At 34.0% G+C, this 20,406-nt stretch overlaps 1 protein-coding gene across 1 annotated transcript; it reads right to left on the reverse strand.

The window, feature by feature from the left end:
• Window positions 1-9,832: 9,832 nt before the first annotated feature.
• On the reverse strand, window positions 9,833-13,811 carry LOC115440359. Its single transcript, XM_030164623.2, has 5 exons — window positions 13,645-13,811; window positions 12,483-12,530; window positions 11,844-11,930; window positions 10,709-10,942; window positions 9,833-9,937 (listed from the first exon to the last, which is right to left on the reverse strand). Exons 1-5 carry the CDS (start codon window positions 13,729-13,731, stop codon window positions 9,908-9,910), a joined length of 486 nt encoding a protein of 161 aa, XP_030020483.1. The 5' UTR covers window positions 13,732-13,811; the 3' UTR covers window positions 9,833-9,907.
• Between the last annotated feature and the right edge of the window lie 6,595 nt (window positions 13,812-20,406).

The following is a 20,406-nucleotide window of genomic DNA, read 5'->3' on the forward strand; positions in this document are numbered from 1 at the left end:
GCTGGTACGTAGATTTGGATTTATAATGGTAAAAAGTATCTTATATATTGTTTGCATGACGTGTTACAAAGAATACTTACATCAATATCATGTTTGAGTAGGATCTCAAGTAGACATTTGATATATTGAACTATATAAACAATCAGGCTAAAGCTGTCTGAAAAGGGCTTGTTTTAAAATGTCATTTGAGATGCTGTTAACGAAGGTCCTGGGTTCGAATCCTGGGTTCGGCAAAGTGATTTTTAAGTTTTTTTGCTCAATATCAGTCCGGAGTCTTGAATTTTTGCCAGTTATGGCGATAGGCTCACCCCCTATCACATCATGGAACTGAATACACTTGGCGAAAAGTGAGCGGCCTTGTTGCGCCTCTGCATACCCCTGCGGGTATAAATGCTTGATGTGTGTGTGTTTATAAGTCCAGAGTTATTCAAATTTAGAATTTATCTTTTCTCTACCTAGGACACCCATGCTACAGTTTTCGAACCATCTGTAGTCTGTACATTTTGTGTGCAGATTTCAAATTATTTAAAAAATTGCAAAATTAAAAAACCGCAATGAATCGAGTGTGCATTACACAAAAAGATTAGATAATATTTATTGAAACATATTATTATAGTTAACACGCAGGTGCACGTTGACTTCCGTTTTACACTTGTAAATAATACACTACAAAATTGCTCTTCACACGATAAATTTTGCAAAAAATAATGAGTTCAGGTAAACTTATGATTAAAGTGCCATTAGGCGGTCACCTGTTTACAATGGGAAAATTGATTTTTTGTGTTGTTTATTAAAGTTGACAAAGTCAACCTTTATCTGACGGCTGATGACTTGTAGGCTGTAGGAGTTTGAATGCAGTGCAAATAAGTATTTGGAGATGTTTGTAGGCCTCTAGCTATTCCAGGCGTGAAGTTTATAAAATAATATATTAAAATCAATGATAATATGGCAAGTCTGGGGCCGTGGCCGAGATGCCTTACTTCAATCATTAGCTTTAATAAAAACAAAAAATGTCTGGGTATGATATTGTATATCTATAAGTCTATCACTCGGACATATAATTCACATACATTAATTGTTTCCTTCCTAACCGAATATCGGCCGGGGCGTCTAATCTCTTCCAAAGAGATTAGCCAAGTACGCAGGAAATATAGAAATACACAGGTGTACTCTTTGTTCCTACACTCTCATAGTCCGGTGAGACAGTATCACATACATAACGTTAGTATTAACGATTATAAGAAGGCGTCGTGGTAATTGCTCTTGGTATGCAAGCCTCTGTCTGGAGGTGCCATGAATTCATCTATCTCTACAAGCATATTGAAATCAAAATTGTATAGAATTTGCAGTGCTTGGAAATGTTTTAGAATTTCTTTTAGAAACCATTTAGAAAAATCTTTATTATAGAGAAAATTATTTACCTAGTCATTCGGTATAAAAAATCAACAAGGAACGATTGTTCCGTTTAAATTAGGCCTATTGTCTTATAATACAATAATTAAAAGTGATAATTTGCACGCCAATTGTATTTTTATTGTTACCACAGGTTTTCCGTATTATGTTCGAGTTGCAATAGATGAATCATTAGTGCTAGCGCGGCTCGTTAAGGCCTTAATTGCTGCCCAGAGCACGGGATCGAAATATTACACGGCTAAATCAAGTGAGACAAGGTGCTTGCTCTACAATTCTCAGGGAATAAGACGGAAACTATCGAAAGAAAACGTTCGTATTAGTGTTAGATAAAGAGGTTCTTTAAAGCAACTGAAATTTAGTTTTTAATTTCTATATTTTGTTTCTTTTTTCAGTTCTATTTCTAAGTATTTCGATTTGTATGAAACACATTTTTATAAGTAGTTAGCGGAATTTTTGATAAAGAATTTTGATTCTTAAAAGCATTGAATGCCTTCCCGATATCACACACACACACACAACATCACGCATTTATCCCCGAAGGGGTATGCAGAGGCGCAACCAACGCACCCACTTTTCGCCAAGTGTGTTCCGTTCCATAATGTGATTGGATAAGACGTTATAAATATAGATTTACGTCTGTTACTGTGTATGCATATAGAAGTTAAATTGTAGGTAGACATTGGCATAAAAATACTGCATAAGATTAAGTGATCTCACATAGCAAGTAACATACTAATTAATAGATAAGTGCGCGTTGCAAAGCTAATTATATAATCTGCCTTCGTCCGTTTGTAATACATTGCATACTGAGTATATTCTTTCATCATCACTAATATACGAAGTATTATTGTTGTCTGTTTGTAATATAAAATCATAAATTTTGGGCAAATTTTCTGCTTCGTCATGAAATTTTTGCAATCACCACGCATCAGATTTGAATTGGATTTTTCTGACACAGGATATAAGGATAAGATTTGTAGTAACTTAAGCTTTATGGCATGAGTAACTTTTCTTGTATGACGTTTCATCATCATCATTATTTCGGCCGGGAATCATCCACTGCTGGACATAGACCTCCCCCATAGAGCGCCATAGGGACCGGTTCTAGGCCGCCTACTTCCATCGGACTCCGGCGACCCTCACCAGGTCGTCGGTCCATCTCGCGGGGGCCTGCCTACGCTGCGTCTTCCGGTTCGTAGTCGCCACTTCAGAACTGTTCCGCCCCAACGGGAAGGTTTATTGCAGTAAATACATTTACGCAGGCGAAACCACGGTTACAAGCTATGCTTAATACATTCAGATGAACCGTTTGATGAATTATAATTAATATAAAAAACAGGTTTAATGTAATAAGATGACCGCACTAGTTAAGTGATGCGACGGAGTGTCAAGGCAGAATGATTTCCGGGCATTGTCCACGTCAGTTGAAATGGGAATAAGCTCTGAATCGTCTTTAAATTATTGTGAAGATCTACAAGTATGTAGATCGTATTAAGCCATCGTGGTGGAATGAGGCCCAAGCCCGCCCAATAGTGGAGGAAACTCGTGTCTAGCAGTAGTCTGTGGGACAGTATATCACATTACTGGTAGAGATTATCTTATTATTACAAGATCTACAAAGTATACTGAAATTAATGAAAGCAATAACGGGTATTATTAGCTTCCCAAAGTACGTCTGCTACCGCCATGTTAGTTGAGGCTACTGTAACAGAATTTGCTAGGCTGACCGGCTTAACTTTAGCGAGTACGGGACAAAATGTCACGTCAGAATACAATGAAAAATAATAAAAAAAAATGGATTCAAAATTTGTATTATCTGCGAAAGGAATATCATCTGATTTTTTTTATTTATTTAAAAGCATGGCACAGAACACAATCATTATAAACAATACTTAAGCACTAAATTACATTAAGACTAGATTGTCTTGTTGTACGGAAACTACAATAAACTACTTAATTGTGGTAGGTTAGCTAGGTTAGGGCTTTTATTGTCCTCACCGGTGAGGATCGCGACGCATTTCTCCCTTATTGCTTATTTAAAAATACATATATACATCATTTTATTTTTTCTTCCCTGCCAGCCCGAGCTGGCTTTTTTGTTTACTAAGTATATTTTTCATTTATTTTATTTTCAATATAAATTGTCTTTGTTTATATAAGCTAATTTAATTAAGTAATAATTCAATATTTTCATGTACCTTCACTTATCATAAGTGCAACTATGTTCGCCTACGTGATGAATAAAGCGTTTTTATTTTTAATTTTATTTTTTTTTAATTTTCTAATACTACGTAAAAACGGGCCCGGCCTGCTGTTCATTATGTCAATGAATATGATTTAACAAGTCTTATGTACCTTATATTTATAGCATCCATATCGTAGCAATGTTTCAACAGTTTATTTTATACCGTGTTGTGGAAATACCGACTGATTTTTACAATTTAACGAGACAGTTATTACTCGGCGACGCGATGTGTTCGTTAGTTCACACTAACGTGATCAAGCATGTGTAAAAAATCTGAAACACCTGACGCTAAATATAAGGGATAATTTTCAAAAACACTATCAATATTAATGTATTTATATACGTGAATTGCCTGAGTTTGGAAGTTATGCCCGATTCGTAGTGTAGTCATTACCTTACATATAAAATCTAAGAACGATGCGACGTATTATTTTTATCTGTGACCTATCCCTTTGATGTTTGATGTAGAATCAACTAAACCCGCCACAAATATTTGAGATATTTCAAATGTTTTTCTCCAGTCTGGACGTCTAGCTTTGAAGCAGCAAACTCTCTAGACTATTTTCATTACAAGGGTAAAAATATTAGACACCCTTTTCCGTAAATAATCTTAGTTTTTCCACAATACTATTTTCGGATGATTTTTTTATGATCCTTTTTTAATTCCATAATGTATAAGTGCCTACATTGTACTTTCTATAAAGTTAATAGTGGGATATTATAAGGCCCATAGAAGGACACATGGGGCCTCTAATTTCAGCAACAGGCCTTTGCATGGGCGAAACAACTAGTTTTAAATAATAGGCTATTCTTTCACAACAGCCATATTCTTTGTGATTAAAGTGTTGATTGAATCGGAACTACGGTTTATTAACTAAAGACACCATTTTGTTATTTAAGTACCATTGTTACTGTAGAAATTAAGAAAGAAAAAATAGCTAGGTGCTAAATTTTCCTTAAGAAAATAAGGTCATATCTTACAATTAAAGTTTTAATTTTAATGTCTAACATTCGCGTAAACATAAGAAATCATTAAGGTCATATATTTTATACATTTGAGACGAGAATCGAACACTGAATACTCTTCTTAGATCCTTGACTAACTTTACATACTGTGTAGTTAGAAGTTATTATAATTACTAACCTAGGACACTTCCTTATGTATGAATCATACGTATATGTGATTAATAGCCCTTCAATTTTGACCACAATCGATTGTGCGTTAATAATGCACATCAATTATACAAACGTGAATAACAACAATGGTAAGCGTGTCGGATGTCCTCAAGGGGGCGTCATCGCGAATCAGTGTCAAGTGTTCTTAGGACCTTGAGTGGCTGCAGTCATGGCAAGTTTAACAAGACCTCGAAGTTCGTAGGACTTGAAGGAAGAGGTGGTCTTTTGTAATTTGTCGCGTTTGAGTTCAACAAACCAGCTTGGGTTTTTAAATTTACTATTTGTCTACTGTAATTTGCCGTATATGACAGTTTGAATTTGTAAGATTGTGGTATTTTTGGGTAGTGAGCGATGACTGCAATAATGTAATGACATGAAAAACCTTTTCCTAATGGAATCCTAAGTAACTATGGCTTTGTTTTATTAATATTTTTTTTAACACGAGCGGAACTGATTTAAGAAACTACAATTAAAATACAATAAAGTTAAGTATTTTTCCAAAATTCATATCAGTATCTAAAATTTTTCGTATTTATTTATTTCTACCTTATACATAATATGGTAAAGGCGAACTTAATTCCAAATGCATGTTATATCTGTCAACCTGGTATGGTGCAGATACAAAAACGTTGTACATAGTAATAGTGCTATGGTAGCATATATTTTGTATCTCCCGGATAGAGAATACCGCTCACAAGGTGTTATAACTCGCAGTAGTAACCCATGTAAGTGTGGCGCGTTTCGGGATCAGCTTGTGTATATCCGGTTCCAACAGGCCGACATAATTGTGTCCACTGCCGAGGGGTCATTTCTCGTCAGTCGATATTTTGTTGGACCCTACTCCACTTACCATCAGGTGCAGTGAGGGCAGTTTGGCAGGCACGTATTTAATGAAAACGATTTTAAGGGAGCTGGTATAAATGCCATTCCACTTAGTTCTTAGTTTCATCGTTATTACTCTTACCGTGAGAACGAATTTCCGACAGCTGATTTATAGAATACTTTAGTTAACTTTAAATATGTTCTTACCTAATGTGTGGGAAGCGGGTGCTGGGATATTGCTAGCTTACTATTACAAAGTTCTATTATTATGTTCTTACAGTTTTGCGCAAATTATATATATCACATAAATCTGTGTATTTTTCAGTAAAAAAAAACTAATAATAAGTAAAGGGAGAACCACGAATTATTTGCCTTTTTCGATTTTTACCAATATGAAAATTAAAAATCAAATTTTTCAAACATACATAAAAAAAAATCATAATACGTTGTAATAATAAGCCGATATTTGCATATGTTATTCCAATTTATCTTTTGTCTTTGTTTATTATATAGGTCTTCTAATGGAATAGTGCCTAGTGCGTAAATTGACCCAGGTTGTTTTGACATAGGGCTAATATATCAATTATCATGTATTCCTGTATTCGTAGAATAAAGCACAACATAAATGAATTAAAAATGACAGCTGAATATATAAAGTTGAAAATTCTGACGATCGAAAAATTGGCCCTTAATTATGATAACATTAAGGACTATTATTGTGTTAGTTATTGTGGGTACTGAGGGTGGGTACTGTACTAGAGGTTTACTGTTGCTTGCTCATTGTTGTAGTTCGACGAATAGCGGGTATAGTTGCGACACTGCCTACCCTTTTAGAATGGAATGGTAAATTATTATGTGACTGTATATATATAGACACAATATCAACCCTGTATTATATACTGTCTTATTTCTACACGGGCCTTCTCTACTACTGAGAGGGATTAGGCCTTAGTCCACTAAGCTGGGTTGGTGCGGATTAGTAGACTTCACACACCCTCAAAATTCTAATAAAGAACTTCTCAGATATGCAGGTTTCCTCACGATAATCCATTACTATTAAAGCAAGCATTGATTCAAAAATAATACACACATAATTTTAGACCAGTCAGATTTTTGTGCTTTTGGGATTTGAACCTGCGGAAATTCGTCTCGGCTGTCCGTTCCACACACAGCTAAGCTATCGCCGTTATTGTGGCCGCATGGATATTCTATATATTCATACATAAATACACATTATACATATATGTATTTTCGACTATCTGATAGTTCTTTTCCATAAATATTGGAACATGTTAATATTCACAATGTATGACCAATCACGGTTATACTGATATACGGGAAAGGAAAACAACTAATAATGTAGTGGATTATTAACAAATAAGGTACATTTAGGGCATTTTTATGTATTTTGTTATAGATAAATGAGACTTGGTAAGCACAATTACGATTTATTTACCTGTAATATAACTACGCAGGAATTTAATTATTAAGTAGACGTTCGATTTATTTAAATATATTGTCTATAAAAGAGGAGGATCATCTGATGTTAAGTGAGTTAAAGAAATAAGGAGTATTAATTAGAGAAAGAAAGGTGTTTGAAGCATCAGGAATTACATTCCCCTATAAACAAAACAGCAAGCTATCAAAAACAGCAGACGGCTGCCGCTCACGGTCAAGCCTATCAATTTGTGTTCTAGAATAAACAGGCTGCCTGCTCTACCACAAATTACGCAAAACAGTGTTAGTGTTTTCCCTATTGTCTTATTTTATGTTAGCTATAAACGTTTCGCTCAGTTTAACTTAACAACAAATTTGTAGCAGACTAAAATAACTATTGTTTTTTGTGCTTACTTTGTTATCTGAAATGTTTGTTCGCAACATTAACTACGGTTTGAGAAAAGCAAAATTTTGTTCTAAATTGCAATTGCATTTAACTGGTGATTCAAATTATGCTCTTAAATATGTTATAGCAATCGTAAAATAACGGTAGAAACTCGAAGCAGAATTCTAAATTTAAAATACAGCATGGTGTTGCACTGCTTTTGGCACAAGATGCAAAATGTTAAGATTTATGATGTTCGTAGATTGCATACAATAATGGCTATCGAATTACGATATCACAACGGTTTATCACTGCTGATTATATACACAGGACATACTCAAACTTAATATCTGGATGGACTGTTGCATACCTACCTAATTAAAATAAAATGAATATGTATGCTACTGGCCAGTAAACCCTTTGACACTTACAAGTGTTCCAAAATCAAACTATTGTTAGCCGGCGTGTAGAATTTCCACCATGTTGGACATACAAAGCAAAATCACCCATTTACCTTCAAGGTAAAATGTAAATCGGTTCCAGTAGTCTACCTTCCATTTGAAAAGCGTTATCATACGTTATCCGCTCCCTTGGGCATGTTTGAGAGAAATGGGATTTGAACGTTCGATTTTTAAATGTAAACACGTGTATACTGTTTAATACTTGTGTGTTTTGGTAGATGGCGTGAGTTACGATTCTTGACAAGGAGATTTTAATGTTGAGGTACGGTCAGCAACAAAAGTCGATGAACAAATACTAATTTACAAAACACCTGAACATTGAAACGGACCATAAATCACTTACCAAAGAAGAGTACAGATTAAGGTTATCATTTCAATGTTACAAAAGTCGCTAAACATTTTATAACTTGACAATACATTAATTGATGAATCTCATTAATGAATCTGTACTTCTATACTAATATATAAAGCTGATGAGTTTGTTTGTTTGTTTGACCGCGCTAATCTCAGGAACTACCGGTTCAGACTGAAAAAATATTTTGGTGTTGGATAACCCTTTGTTAGTGGAGTGCTATAGGCTATATATCATTACGCTATGCCCAATAGGAGCGGAGCAGTAATGAAGCATGTTGCAAAAACGGGCAAAATTTATTAGTTTTGAGAGCTTCTGTTGCGTGCGCTGCTTAAACGGTTATAGTTATGCAACAATGATGTATGACGGGATTGTTCCTCTTAAAAAGTTCTACATAAATATATAATAAAACAAACTCCCCCGCTGCATCTGTCTGCCGGAACGTGTTAAACTCAAAAACTACCCAACGTATTAAGATGAAATTTGGTATGGGGACAGTTTCAGACCCTGGGAAGAACATAGGCTTACGGGAAAATATATAGCGTGACTTTTATAAGGGAAAACTTTAGCCCGAAAAACTTTATATCGCGGGTGGAGCCGCGGGCAAAAGCTCTTACACCATTAAAAAATATGAAAAATAAAATGACGTTTACGTTGAAACCTTCGAGGAGAATCTCCTGTCAGAATAAATTTGAATTTACACATTTGTTTTTTAAACCGGCCAGTGTTCTATAAAATAGGTTGTTTAAATATAATTAACATATTCCTATTAATGTTATAATATTACTTTCTAATATATTAGGATGTTTTGTCCATACTTAAAAATTTATAATTCTGGTTATTAACTTCAATATATACTATTATATAAACCTAAAGGTTTGTTTGTTCGAATGTGCTAAACTCAGGGACTACTTAACCGATTTTGAAAATATTTCACTAATAGGAAGCTACATTACTCTTAAGCCCTATACGCTACTTTCTATCCAGGGTAAATATAAAGCACGACTTTTATCTTTGAAAAACTTTTTCACGCGGGCAGAGTAGCGAGCCAAAGCTAGTATGTTATAAAATAACAATTTAATTAACATCCTGGACTGTTGTATTTATTCGGCAATGTTTTGATAGTAAAAACGCGGTGCGCTGCGCTTCGCGATATTGGTGTCTTGAAGCTTGATGGGTTCAATTTAACGAATAGAAAAAAAAGCTTGCATATAAAACAAAGAATTTGCTAATTACACCCACATTTGTATTTATTACAGATCATAAAAATTGTCGCTAGTAATGTTTAGCAGTTAATGGTTTGACAGCGTTCAGCTACTTTTGTAGTTCAATTATGACAAGTTGTTTTGTTTTTAAATTAATCAGCAACTTATGGTAAATGATAATGCTTAGGAAATATTGGAAACAAATTATGTTCAACGACTTCTGTTGCTGACTGTACTCTATGTTATTTCTTTTATTCAGTGAATTATTCACAGTTAATAAAAAAGTAATTGTACATTAATTAATTGGAAATAAGATGTAAATAAGAGAAGAAAAAATTACGTTTAAAATGTTTTATTTCTGTGTACTCTTCCTTTCGATAAATAAGACAGATATTGATAATCGAAAATGTTCTAACATTTCCAGGCTGCATCAGGACATTTCTGAAAATAAAAAATAGTATTATGTGCATACGAACATATTGGAATCAGTTTTAGAAATTATTATTAACTTAAGAACTCGCCCTTACTACGAAGATACAAGTTTTGTAAGAGAAAAAGTTTTCCGGAAACGGATCCAATTCAAACCCACCCTATTACCACTCATTATCGTGAACACTGGACACCAACTTAAATGCGGCTCCAACTTCAACTGCTAGGCCAATTTGATTGACGAGCAGGGGCAAATAAACAAGCTCTTCGTATGCATTAATGAGTCATTAAATTCTATGGCGAACGAAATACTAGAATACCCCGGATTTGCGAATGCAAAATGCGAGATGCCCGATGGAATAAAGGGAAAGAATTGGGGGAAGGAAGTGTGGGAGCATTTTGGCCTACTTCCTAGGATGGGCGGAGAGGAAAAAGAGGTATATAGTTAGTGGGCCGTTCTGGGCCTCAATGTTTACTGGTGGTAGGTCTCTAATATGTGAGGGTCCGCCTGGGTAGGTAACAACGCAATGTCTATTTCTGCCGCCAAGCAGCAGTGAGTAGTCGCTGTTGTGTTCCGGTTTGAAAAACATCGTAGCCAGTGTAACTACTGGACATCATTAAACTTAACATATCATCTGTTAACTAGTCGTAATTTTTTGATTAGACTATAATACTCAAACATAAAATACTGTCAACTCCAGAAATAAAAGCATTTGTTTGCTACGTAATGCAATTACCTCATCGAATCATATATAAATCCGACTAATATGTTTCCATAAATACCTTCAGCATAGCAATTCCAGTGCATGTAAAAACATCGTAGGCTTTACAGGGAATGTCCAAGTATTGTCGCAAGTCCTTGTCGACGCAGTCGCTGATGGCCTTCTCCACCGCATCGGACCAGCCGTCATGGTTCTTCGCCCATTGGCGTAAATGCTTCTTGTATACTTCTTTCTTTAGCGTGAGGTTGTCTGTGAGGAAGCCCGATTTTTCGAATGCGCATTGTACGTCTTTGCACTAAAATAATAAAATAATTTGAATCTAATTACGGTGTGATGTTTAATTATAAGATAGATTTTTTGCGGATAAAGTACATAGAACACGAATGAATATAAATTGACAGAAGTGTGAATAAAGTTGAAAGTATGAATTAATTGATCAATTATCTTACTTTTATTTTTAGTCAAGTTATAAATGTTATTATGTATAATATAATGTAAATAAAATTCGGTAATCAACTTTTGAGCACTGAACGTGAACTGGTTTGGTTAATTTTATAATTGCGCTGTAACAAGCGCAGGGATTTTCCTTACGGAGCTTTAATTCAATGAACCTTCGGCGATAGAGTCGATACAATAACAAAATTATCTTTATTTAAATGTGCATACAATCACTCTATACTTAATACAACAGTGAATATAAATGAAACTAAGCACATATAGCCCATGTCATACATTCTGAAAAAAAACAACGGAATTTTTAATCCGGCAAGTCTTTCTCATAGACAACGCCGCGAGAAAGTTGAATATTAAAAAAAATCTCTATGGCATCTTAGGGAGGGAGGGGGGCTCTTGTAAAAAGTTACGATGCGTTACAAGGGCGGAAGGGCGTCGTACAAAACGTTATGTTACCTTGGTTTTATTATTTTAAAACAATAACAAAGGTATTTTAGCAACAATTCGGTATTTTGCGTAAATAATTGTGAATATAACAAAAAAAAATCGCTTTAGAGTTACGTAAATTTTGGAGAGGGGGGGGGGGGGTTACAGGAAAACGTTACGGCGCGTTACATGGGGGAGTCAAAAATTTTCAAAACTTGCATTACGTAATACGTGAACGGCCCTTACGGAATCTTTAATATTACGTCAGTTATATATGGATGCAACAAACATCGATAAAAAATCAGACAGTAACTTACTGGTCCAGGCAGTTTCGGATTAGAGCATTCTGACAACGGCTTTGCATCACCCAGTTCTGGTATATCACAGCATGCTGAGATCGGTTTCTGTAATATTTAGCACAGTTTAATCCATATAGTGAATTTGTGAATTAACGGTGAAAGAAAACATCGTGAGGAAACCTGCATACCTGAGAAATTTTCGAAGTTGTGTGAAGTCTACCAATCCGCACTGGGCCAGCGTGGTGGAATAAGGCCTAATCCCTCTTAGTAGTAGAGGAGGCCCGTGCCCAACAGTGGGACAGTATATAATACAGGGCTGATATTATATTATTATAATTCATATAGTTATGCTAAGTCAGCTTGATGCGCAGCATATTAATTATTACTCAAGTGATTTTTCTTTTTTTTTTATTTTTCTTTTATCTCAAGTGAATTGTGAATATGGTTTCCAAAATTTGTTATTTATTGCATAAGACCGCAAAGGAGGGTCACATGATGTTAAATGTTCTCCCGCTTAAACACAAACTATTATAAAAGGATGTGAAACGCGATTATTAATAATTCAGATTTACTATAAGACGACGGTACTATGTAGTTTCTGTATTATTTATATTGCCTTAGAAGGCAGTTTGAATAAAATACCTTAGCACTACTTACCAACGTCGCTTTGCTCCTATCTTGTCGGAGGAGATCAGCATTTATGCCCTAAAAATAAAAGAAAAATAAATTCTGCAAAATATAGTTTTACCATTGCTATGTTCATTATTTATTAAGCCTTTCACAGAAGGACTCAGTGCTAGCCATTCTCTACCAGAATATCACCAGAGGCAGACATGAGATAATGTAGGTGTCGAATAAAACATAAACAAGGACCATAAATTATAACTTAAGCATATCTTAAATAGGACTAGAGAACAGGTATTTATCTGTTGCACCTAATTTTTTATGCTCTTTGTAAGTCCATACAACTATTACATGATATTATGAATTCAGGGTTGATTTTTCAATAGGTACAATTTAGTCGTAGGATAAAGTACAACACAAACGAATTACAAAAGACATTTAATATGTGTAGAGTTGTTAATTTGACTCACATTAATATGCACTCAGGTTATAATTTATTTGATGGATAACTTTTATTTGACGATTGAACAATTTACCCTTAATAAAATTTGTTTGTTTCGTTTTCTAACGACCAATACCTCGGTCCACAGCGTGACTATGAAAGCTGTAAAGTCTTCGAAACGCCGGGAGAAAAATTAAAACAAGAAACCGCAACGAAATCCGAAAATTGGTTTTATTTCGATGTCTAAAATTCGCGTAAATCAGTAATCAACAAATATCTACCGTCTCTTCAAATAGTTCTGTAGAATGTAACACAAGTTAATTCAGTCTTTCTAACGTAATTGCAACTTATTAATGGTATGTTACGTAATCAGAATTACAACGTGGAAACAATGCAAACTTTGAAATTACACCACACATAACGGACATAATAAGTTTAAAGATGATTGTTTGTAATGCAACTGTGTAGGCACATTATACCTCAGACAGTCGTTTATTAACCGATTTAGAAAATACTTTTTTTAAAGGATTTCTAGATTGGTCCCATAGAAATATTTTCTAAAGTATCTAAGTCGATGACTGATAAGATTGCTAGCAAAGCAAACACATATACGGAAACAATATACTAAATTCAATTTTACTTAGTCACTGACTTCAAAATTGGTAACCAGTATACACCTGTTACGTTAAATTATTTTTTATTTTAGTGGTTTTTGAAGGCGGTTTAATTTTTATTAAAAAGTATTTTACCTACCGAAATAACCAATCCGATGAAAAATAAAATAAACATTTTACACTTTGTACACAACGCACAAGTTATCCTTACTAATGATATTTGCATAGACGATCTTTTAATATATACAGTTATTTGTTTTTACTTTATCTTATTTATAAATACGCTTATCTCCGTGTCAAAGGCGATTCGTATAAACTCGTATGTTCTTGGAAAGTACTCTGGTCACCGACTTTGTTTATATTGTGTCAATTATAATCGGCCCTATGTTAATTCTTAATTATTTTAGCGGCAAATTGGTCAGGTTGGTTGAAAAATTATATGAGGTATCTTTTGTAATTATCTTTGGCTTTTATTTTAACTGCTACGGTGACGTAGTTGTATTACAGGAAAAATTATGAGTTTTTTTTACCCAATATCAGCCTGAATTCTGATATTTGTGCCCAATATGTCGATAGGCTCGTCCTCTATCACATCATGGGACATATGTAGTACATGGCAAAATGGGTACCCCGGTAATACCAACCGGCCGGCCGGCCTACCTCTTTGGGAGTAAATGGCGTGAGTGTGTATGTGCGTGTGTGTATATAATTTTAGAAACATTCGTAAGCCGTAGGTATATATTTATGTTACTGCAATAAAATAAATAGATCTAACTTTTTTATTTGCTATTTATATCTCTATCCTTATCTTTTAACAATGTCTTTGGTCTCGTTCGACGATAAGTGACTTTCATTATATATTAATTTATTACTTGAAATGTGTAAGTAACCCTCTTTCCTTTAAGGTTCATTTTTTATTGAAATAGAATCGATAATATGCTTAAACTATCAGTGCAAGTCCGTAGACAATTAGTGGACTAATTTAGCTTTTAATGTCATTGAAAAGCAAATGGAAATGCATTCACTATTCGCACTTTGTAATTGAGTAAATTAAAATCCAAGGCGCCATTAATTTTGCAAATAGGCGGTAATGAAGCAGAAGAATAGACTTCTTATTTAATATTATTCAAAAAATCTACTGCAATATCTATGTATGTCATGGGATAAGTTCATTTATTGTTAGGTAGATAAGGTTTAATTTATATAACTCACAGAGTATAAAAAATTTGTAATATATAAATTGACAGCTGTTATTTACAGCGTATGTATAAAATAACAATATAGATTAAATTAAATCACATCTCTTTATTTCATTTGAATTAAGATAGTGGATTCTTGTATCTCAATATTTTTCTTATGCATCCGTAACAAAAAAAAAAAAATTGTTGATTGCCAAATTCGTAGAATTTATTCAATATGAATAATATATGAACAAGTGTAAACATGCATACTTACGATATACGCTCACGGTTTCATCCGCGAAGGGTTAGGCAGAGGTGTAGTCTACATTTCGTCAAACTCATATCAGTTCCATCATATAATTAAAGCCATAGACCCATATAAGATATTAGGCAATTCACACATACTCTTGTCCCAACTTAGCTCCCGGGCAACTCAAATATTTTATGTTGCCCAACATGGACATCGAAATAAAGACCTCGTGGCAGATAGCTCAAGCCCACACCCATTTTAACAATAAGACGATGGTAAATAACATAAAAAAGCGACGATAGCCTAGTTGATTGTGGAACGGACTGCCGAGACGAACGTCCGCAGGTTCAAATCCCAAGGGCACACACCTCTGACTTTTCTAAAAAATTATGTGTGTATTCTTTGTGAATTATCGCTTGCTTTAACGGCGAAGGAAAACATCACGAGGAAACCTGCACACCAGAGAATTTTTCTATAGGAGTTTCGAAGATGTGTGAAGTCTACCAATCCGCACTAGGCCAGCGTGGTGGACTAAGGCCTAATCCCTCTCAGTAATAGAGGTAGCCCGTGCCCAATAGTGGGACAGTATATAATACAGGGCCGATATTATTATAAACAGATTTGCCACGTCAAAATTCAAATGTCGATGACTAATAACTAAACTATAACTACTTTAAAAAAATCAATATTCAGATAAATAGGGCAAATATAAGAGACATGGTTCTCTATAAGCTATTGTTAGAACATTGTATGTACTCAAAGTGGACGGGTAAAAGCCAGAGTATACAATGTCGGGGCAGCGCACGAGACGCCCTGAGGACTTGAAAGTATTTGTATACTCTCATAAATAAACAAAATCTTTCCCAGATCTCTTCGTGGTTTATAAATAGTATCAAGTCAGAATCTACTCTAGTTGTATGATATTACCGAGTTATAATGCACTTTAAATTAATACAAATATTAACCAAGAAATGTGAACTTTAGCTACTTAATAATTTTATTTTCCTCTTTAACCTTTCTACAAGTTTTTACACTACCTTCTTATATGCGGGACGTGTCTTGCATTCAAGAGCCCATTAAGGCAGATACGATGTCTATTTCTGCCCTAAAGCAATATTCCGTTTGCATTATTTTGTTTAGGATATTTAATTGGGATTAAATGACTCGTCGAAGAAAGGCCACAAAACAATTGTTAAGTTTTAATACTTCTAACCGATGTACTTAGAAGGTATTATAATTTTATTTAGGGTTCATTTTCAAACATCAGATAATATTTATTCATAGGATGGGTACAACTCAAATTAATTAAAAATGACGGTTGTATTTTCCCGCAGTATGTTTGCTCTTGTATAAAGATGTCAACTTATCTCGCTTTTATATTCAGTTGGGTTATATTTTTTTTATGAATGACCTATCTAGCAATAAAATAATCAGCATTTTAGAAATCTTTATTTAAGGAGCTTAGTCGTAATGTCAATCAGCCCTCACAAATGGAATTTTCTCGAAAAAGGTGATTCGAATAAAAGATCATAGTTCAGTAATAATCAGGTAACACAACCGAATCACGTGGGCGGTTCCAGCTATCTGCTAGATGAAAGGGTTATCCGATAAAAACAACACTACCCACGCCACCGTAAATGTCTTTTAAAAGACGTCTATAGGTACTTATGGAAGTCTTTTGTTCTGCATTATAGTTTAGTCCAAATATAGTGTCGACTAGCAAGATACGTTGCTCCCATGGTGACGCTAACTAAGCTCGCGAAATAAAATGGTTGCAATGAGTTACTTTTTAACCGACTTCAAAATAAGGAGGAGATTATTTGTTTTGGAATTGCGATGATTGCAATCAAATCAAAGACATAGTGTCCTATCAACAACGTCTCTTCGTAGACTAAATATTATTTACTACATACGTTAATGATTACACTTTATTTCCAGATATCTTCAATCACACGAAATAGCCTTCACATTAGAGGAACGTCTAAAAAAGCCTTTGGAATATCCATCATATGATATTAAAGAAAATGTATTTTCTTGTCAACACTAATAACTATCTTAGAATCTATAGCGTTACAATTCCAGATCTCAGCGATTTTAATGCAGAACAAATTAGTATCTAATTATGTGGATATGGTGTTTAAGCGATAGCAGAATAGCAAGCTGCTATTTCTGTAATCGAGTTTTAAATTTTGCTAAGTCTCGTGCTAATATTGAGTTATAATTGAGTTCCAACGTTTTTGACAATAGCAATATTACAATAACGTAAAAAAAGAGTTTTTTTTTTAAATTGATGGTATGTGATATAATGTTTTCTTATGTTTACGCGAATGTTAGACATCGAAATAAAATGAGTATTAGGATTTTATCGCGGTGTATTACTGCAGCTTTCATGGTCATAGTCCGCCCCGGGATGTAGTTGGAAAAAAAAATATTTTTAAGCGGCGATAAAATGCGAAAATAGCCTTCGTAATGTGTTATTTATTAATGTATCAATATTAGTTATTATAGAAGATATAACGCGATAATGCTAGAGGTATTTTTTTTATTAAACAAAAGGCATAACACAGAACATAATCATTATAAAGAATACTTAAGCACGAAATTACATTAAGACTAGATTGTATTCCTTAAACCTATGCCCTAATTGAAATTATACTACGGAAACGATTCTACAAAAAACAATTAACTATTTAAAAACAGGCCCGGCCTGCTGTTCATTATGTCAATGGTACCATGTTTAACATAGAGTTCATTATATAATCTACGTATTGTAAGTATAACCTTAGTGTTTTTATACCCCAGAGAGGGTTAACGTTGCGTTGGCGGTCGGTTGTAAACTCCAAGTCAAATTGTTTCGGCAACAAGTAAAGAGCGTGTTGTGGCGATTTACATTGGAATAGGTTGAAGCAGGCAGTAGATTATATTTTCTTTTTAATAAATGAATGACACAAAGAAGCCGCTCGCCGGATGATAAGTTATACGACTAACTATAAAAATTAATAACAATATTACAATGCGGTCGTCGCCCCAGGCTTATTTCAGATGTTAACTCTCATAATACTCAACATTGGCAATACTTTTAGGCTTAACTTTATAATTATATTATATAGCTGTGTGTAAAATATAAGGTATTTGTTATTCAAAATAAAATAATAGCGAGAATGGAATAAATTTTAATAAAATAGTAAATTATCGTATATAAACGGAGTTAGTTTTTATTAGTTTTTTTCATATTTCTTCAAAATTTTACATAGTGTATATTCAATGTCCGCTTTTCATGATTCCATGTCCACAACTTAATTACCACTGACGTACACTCAAAGCTATGACACATCTAAATGCTTATTGAGCTCAGATACATTTTATGCCTCGTAAAGTGGATGCTTACAGATCTTTAGACCTTATTACATTGATTACGGTGACGCAAGTCCAATGTAAATAAGTGGTATTGAAGCCTTTTTACGATGGACTGTACTAGTTTAATGTTTGCAATCGTAGCGAGAGAGGTCTGAGGATTTTTATTTGCCTATTTGCCGATCTGATATTACTAAATGGTTCAGGAATAATAAAATAGAAAATGTAGTGAAATAACGTGCAATATATTTTTCACTAAAATGATTCATATGGCACCAGCATAGATAACTCGCACAATTTATTTAATTAACTGCTCAAACATCTTGCTACCCAAAAACCATTCCACAAGACTAAAAAGGCGATATTAAGTGACGGGAGACTACCAACATTTTTTGCCACTAGTTGCTCTAAAATAAATAAATGACATTGACACTTGTCGTACTTCCTTATCTGTAGCCATTTTTAATTGACGAATTATAATTTTATCTTCGTAACTAATTTTTAATGAATTTGACTCGAAAAGAAATTATATCGTATTCCAAAACAGCGATATAGTCCCATGTTGATTCTATCCTCAAATATCTTAACATGGATAACATACCACGCAATTTGTAGGACACTGTGAGTGGTAAACTATGCAAATGTTAGCTAACCAATAAAAAAAAAATTGCTGGTTAGTAATTATTTTTCATGACCTTGTGTATGATACATGTTGGAGAGAGGGGACTCCCTAACCAAACCTTATATTTTGTAGGACAAATATTTTTTCACGTTATTTAGATAATTATCTCGATAACTAACAAACAGAAATTCGGTTAGTAATAAATTTTTAAAATTCGTTAAATCAACATATTTTATCCTTGCCATCCTTATTAAGCTACCATTTACCAATATTACTGTAAGGAAAAACTTGGGCGTCTAGTGAATAGGAAGCTACTCACGAAAAATCAGAGTGATAGTAATAAACGATGACAAGTGTACTAGGGATCTTGTACTATTAATTAATATAATTTACGACGACAGTAGCGAAGGGTGTAACCCAATTCCTGTCGCTTTTCGTAATTTATATAAAATCTAATTATTTTTAAACGATTTGCAGACCACATTTATACATATTAGCAATACCTGTTGTGTCTGGTTCCTTAACGGAAAATTTCCTCCTTCCCCGACGATGTTATTTGTGTTTTTTTCTCATCAATATTTTGACAGAATACAACTTATACAGGGTCATTTTTACATTGCGTTACTAAATGAAACCATATAGTCATCTACTTGGAAATAGCACTTTATAATAGGTTACTTGAGCCGTAGATGTAAAATAAAAAAAGTGTAAGTTTCGAACACAATAAATATTAATAAAAAAAAAAAAAAAAAAATTATGCGCCCTAATGCCACAACTACCACTCTAAGAGTATTGGTCCCAGCGGCAACATCATACTTTCAGTCAGAAATACACTCACGCACACGCCATATTCGCATTAAACTACAAAATTATCGAAAAATCAGATAACTAAAACCATGATTTTTGGCACAATGTCATCAAAGGTGAGCACAAGTATATGGTTTCATTTAGTAACGCAATGTCAAAATGACCCTGTGTAGTGATGAGACAGGGTCGTTATGAGAGTATTTAACATTTATTTTATTTAAAGCTATTAATCTGAATCGACGTAGTGTACAAATACTCATTCGTATCGTAAATGTGTGTAGGCTGTGTTGATAGGATTGTAACCACTCGTTTTATGGCCTATAAATGTCCGCAATTCGCAGTCAAGTTGTCGCCACGTGATTTTTTATTATTATCATTACCTAAGTATCATAAATCGTTGCATTTACATTAGTTATTGATGAGCGAAATAAGTAAATTGGGTTTTAAAATGTATTACTATTATAGTATTATAGTGTAATAGTTTTTTAACTTGGTACATATAATAATTATGTCATACATTTGTTTCATTATTACTCTTATTATGTGTTTTTCCCTTTCTTTTTGTTATGTACTAGTCTCCGTTATCTCTACACCACCCTAAGCTTGACTAGGAGAGGATGCTCATGGCATTAAAAAGAAAGAAAGAAAAGAAATTTATTTTGCAACAAACACAAGTTACATACACAT

This window comes from Manduca sexta, chromosome 19, assembly GCF_014839805.1.
Source record: "Manduca sexta isolate Smith_Timp_Sample1 chromosome 19, JHU_Msex_v1.0, whole genome shotgun sequence".
Classification (NCBI taxonomy): domain Eukaryota; kingdom Metazoa; phylum Arthropoda; class Insecta; order Lepidoptera; family Sphingidae; genus Manduca; species Manduca sexta.

What these genes read in the sequence shown, in the direction of transcription:
- LOC115440359 (XM_030164623.2), bottom strand. Translation starts at nt 13,731, where the DNA reads ATGCAAATATCATTAGTAAGGATAACTTGTGCGTTGTGTACAAAGTGT. An exon ending in TCATCGGATTGGTTATTTCG is followed by an intron (nt 12,531 to 13,644) that starts GTAGGTAAAATA and finishes TTTTATTTTTAG; the next exon opens with GGCATAAATGCTGATCTCCT. An exon ending in CTGGAATTGCTATGCTGAAG is followed by an intron (nt 9,938 to 10,708) that starts GTATTTATGGAA and finishes TTTTATTTTCAG; the next exon opens with AAATGTCCTGATGCAGCCTG.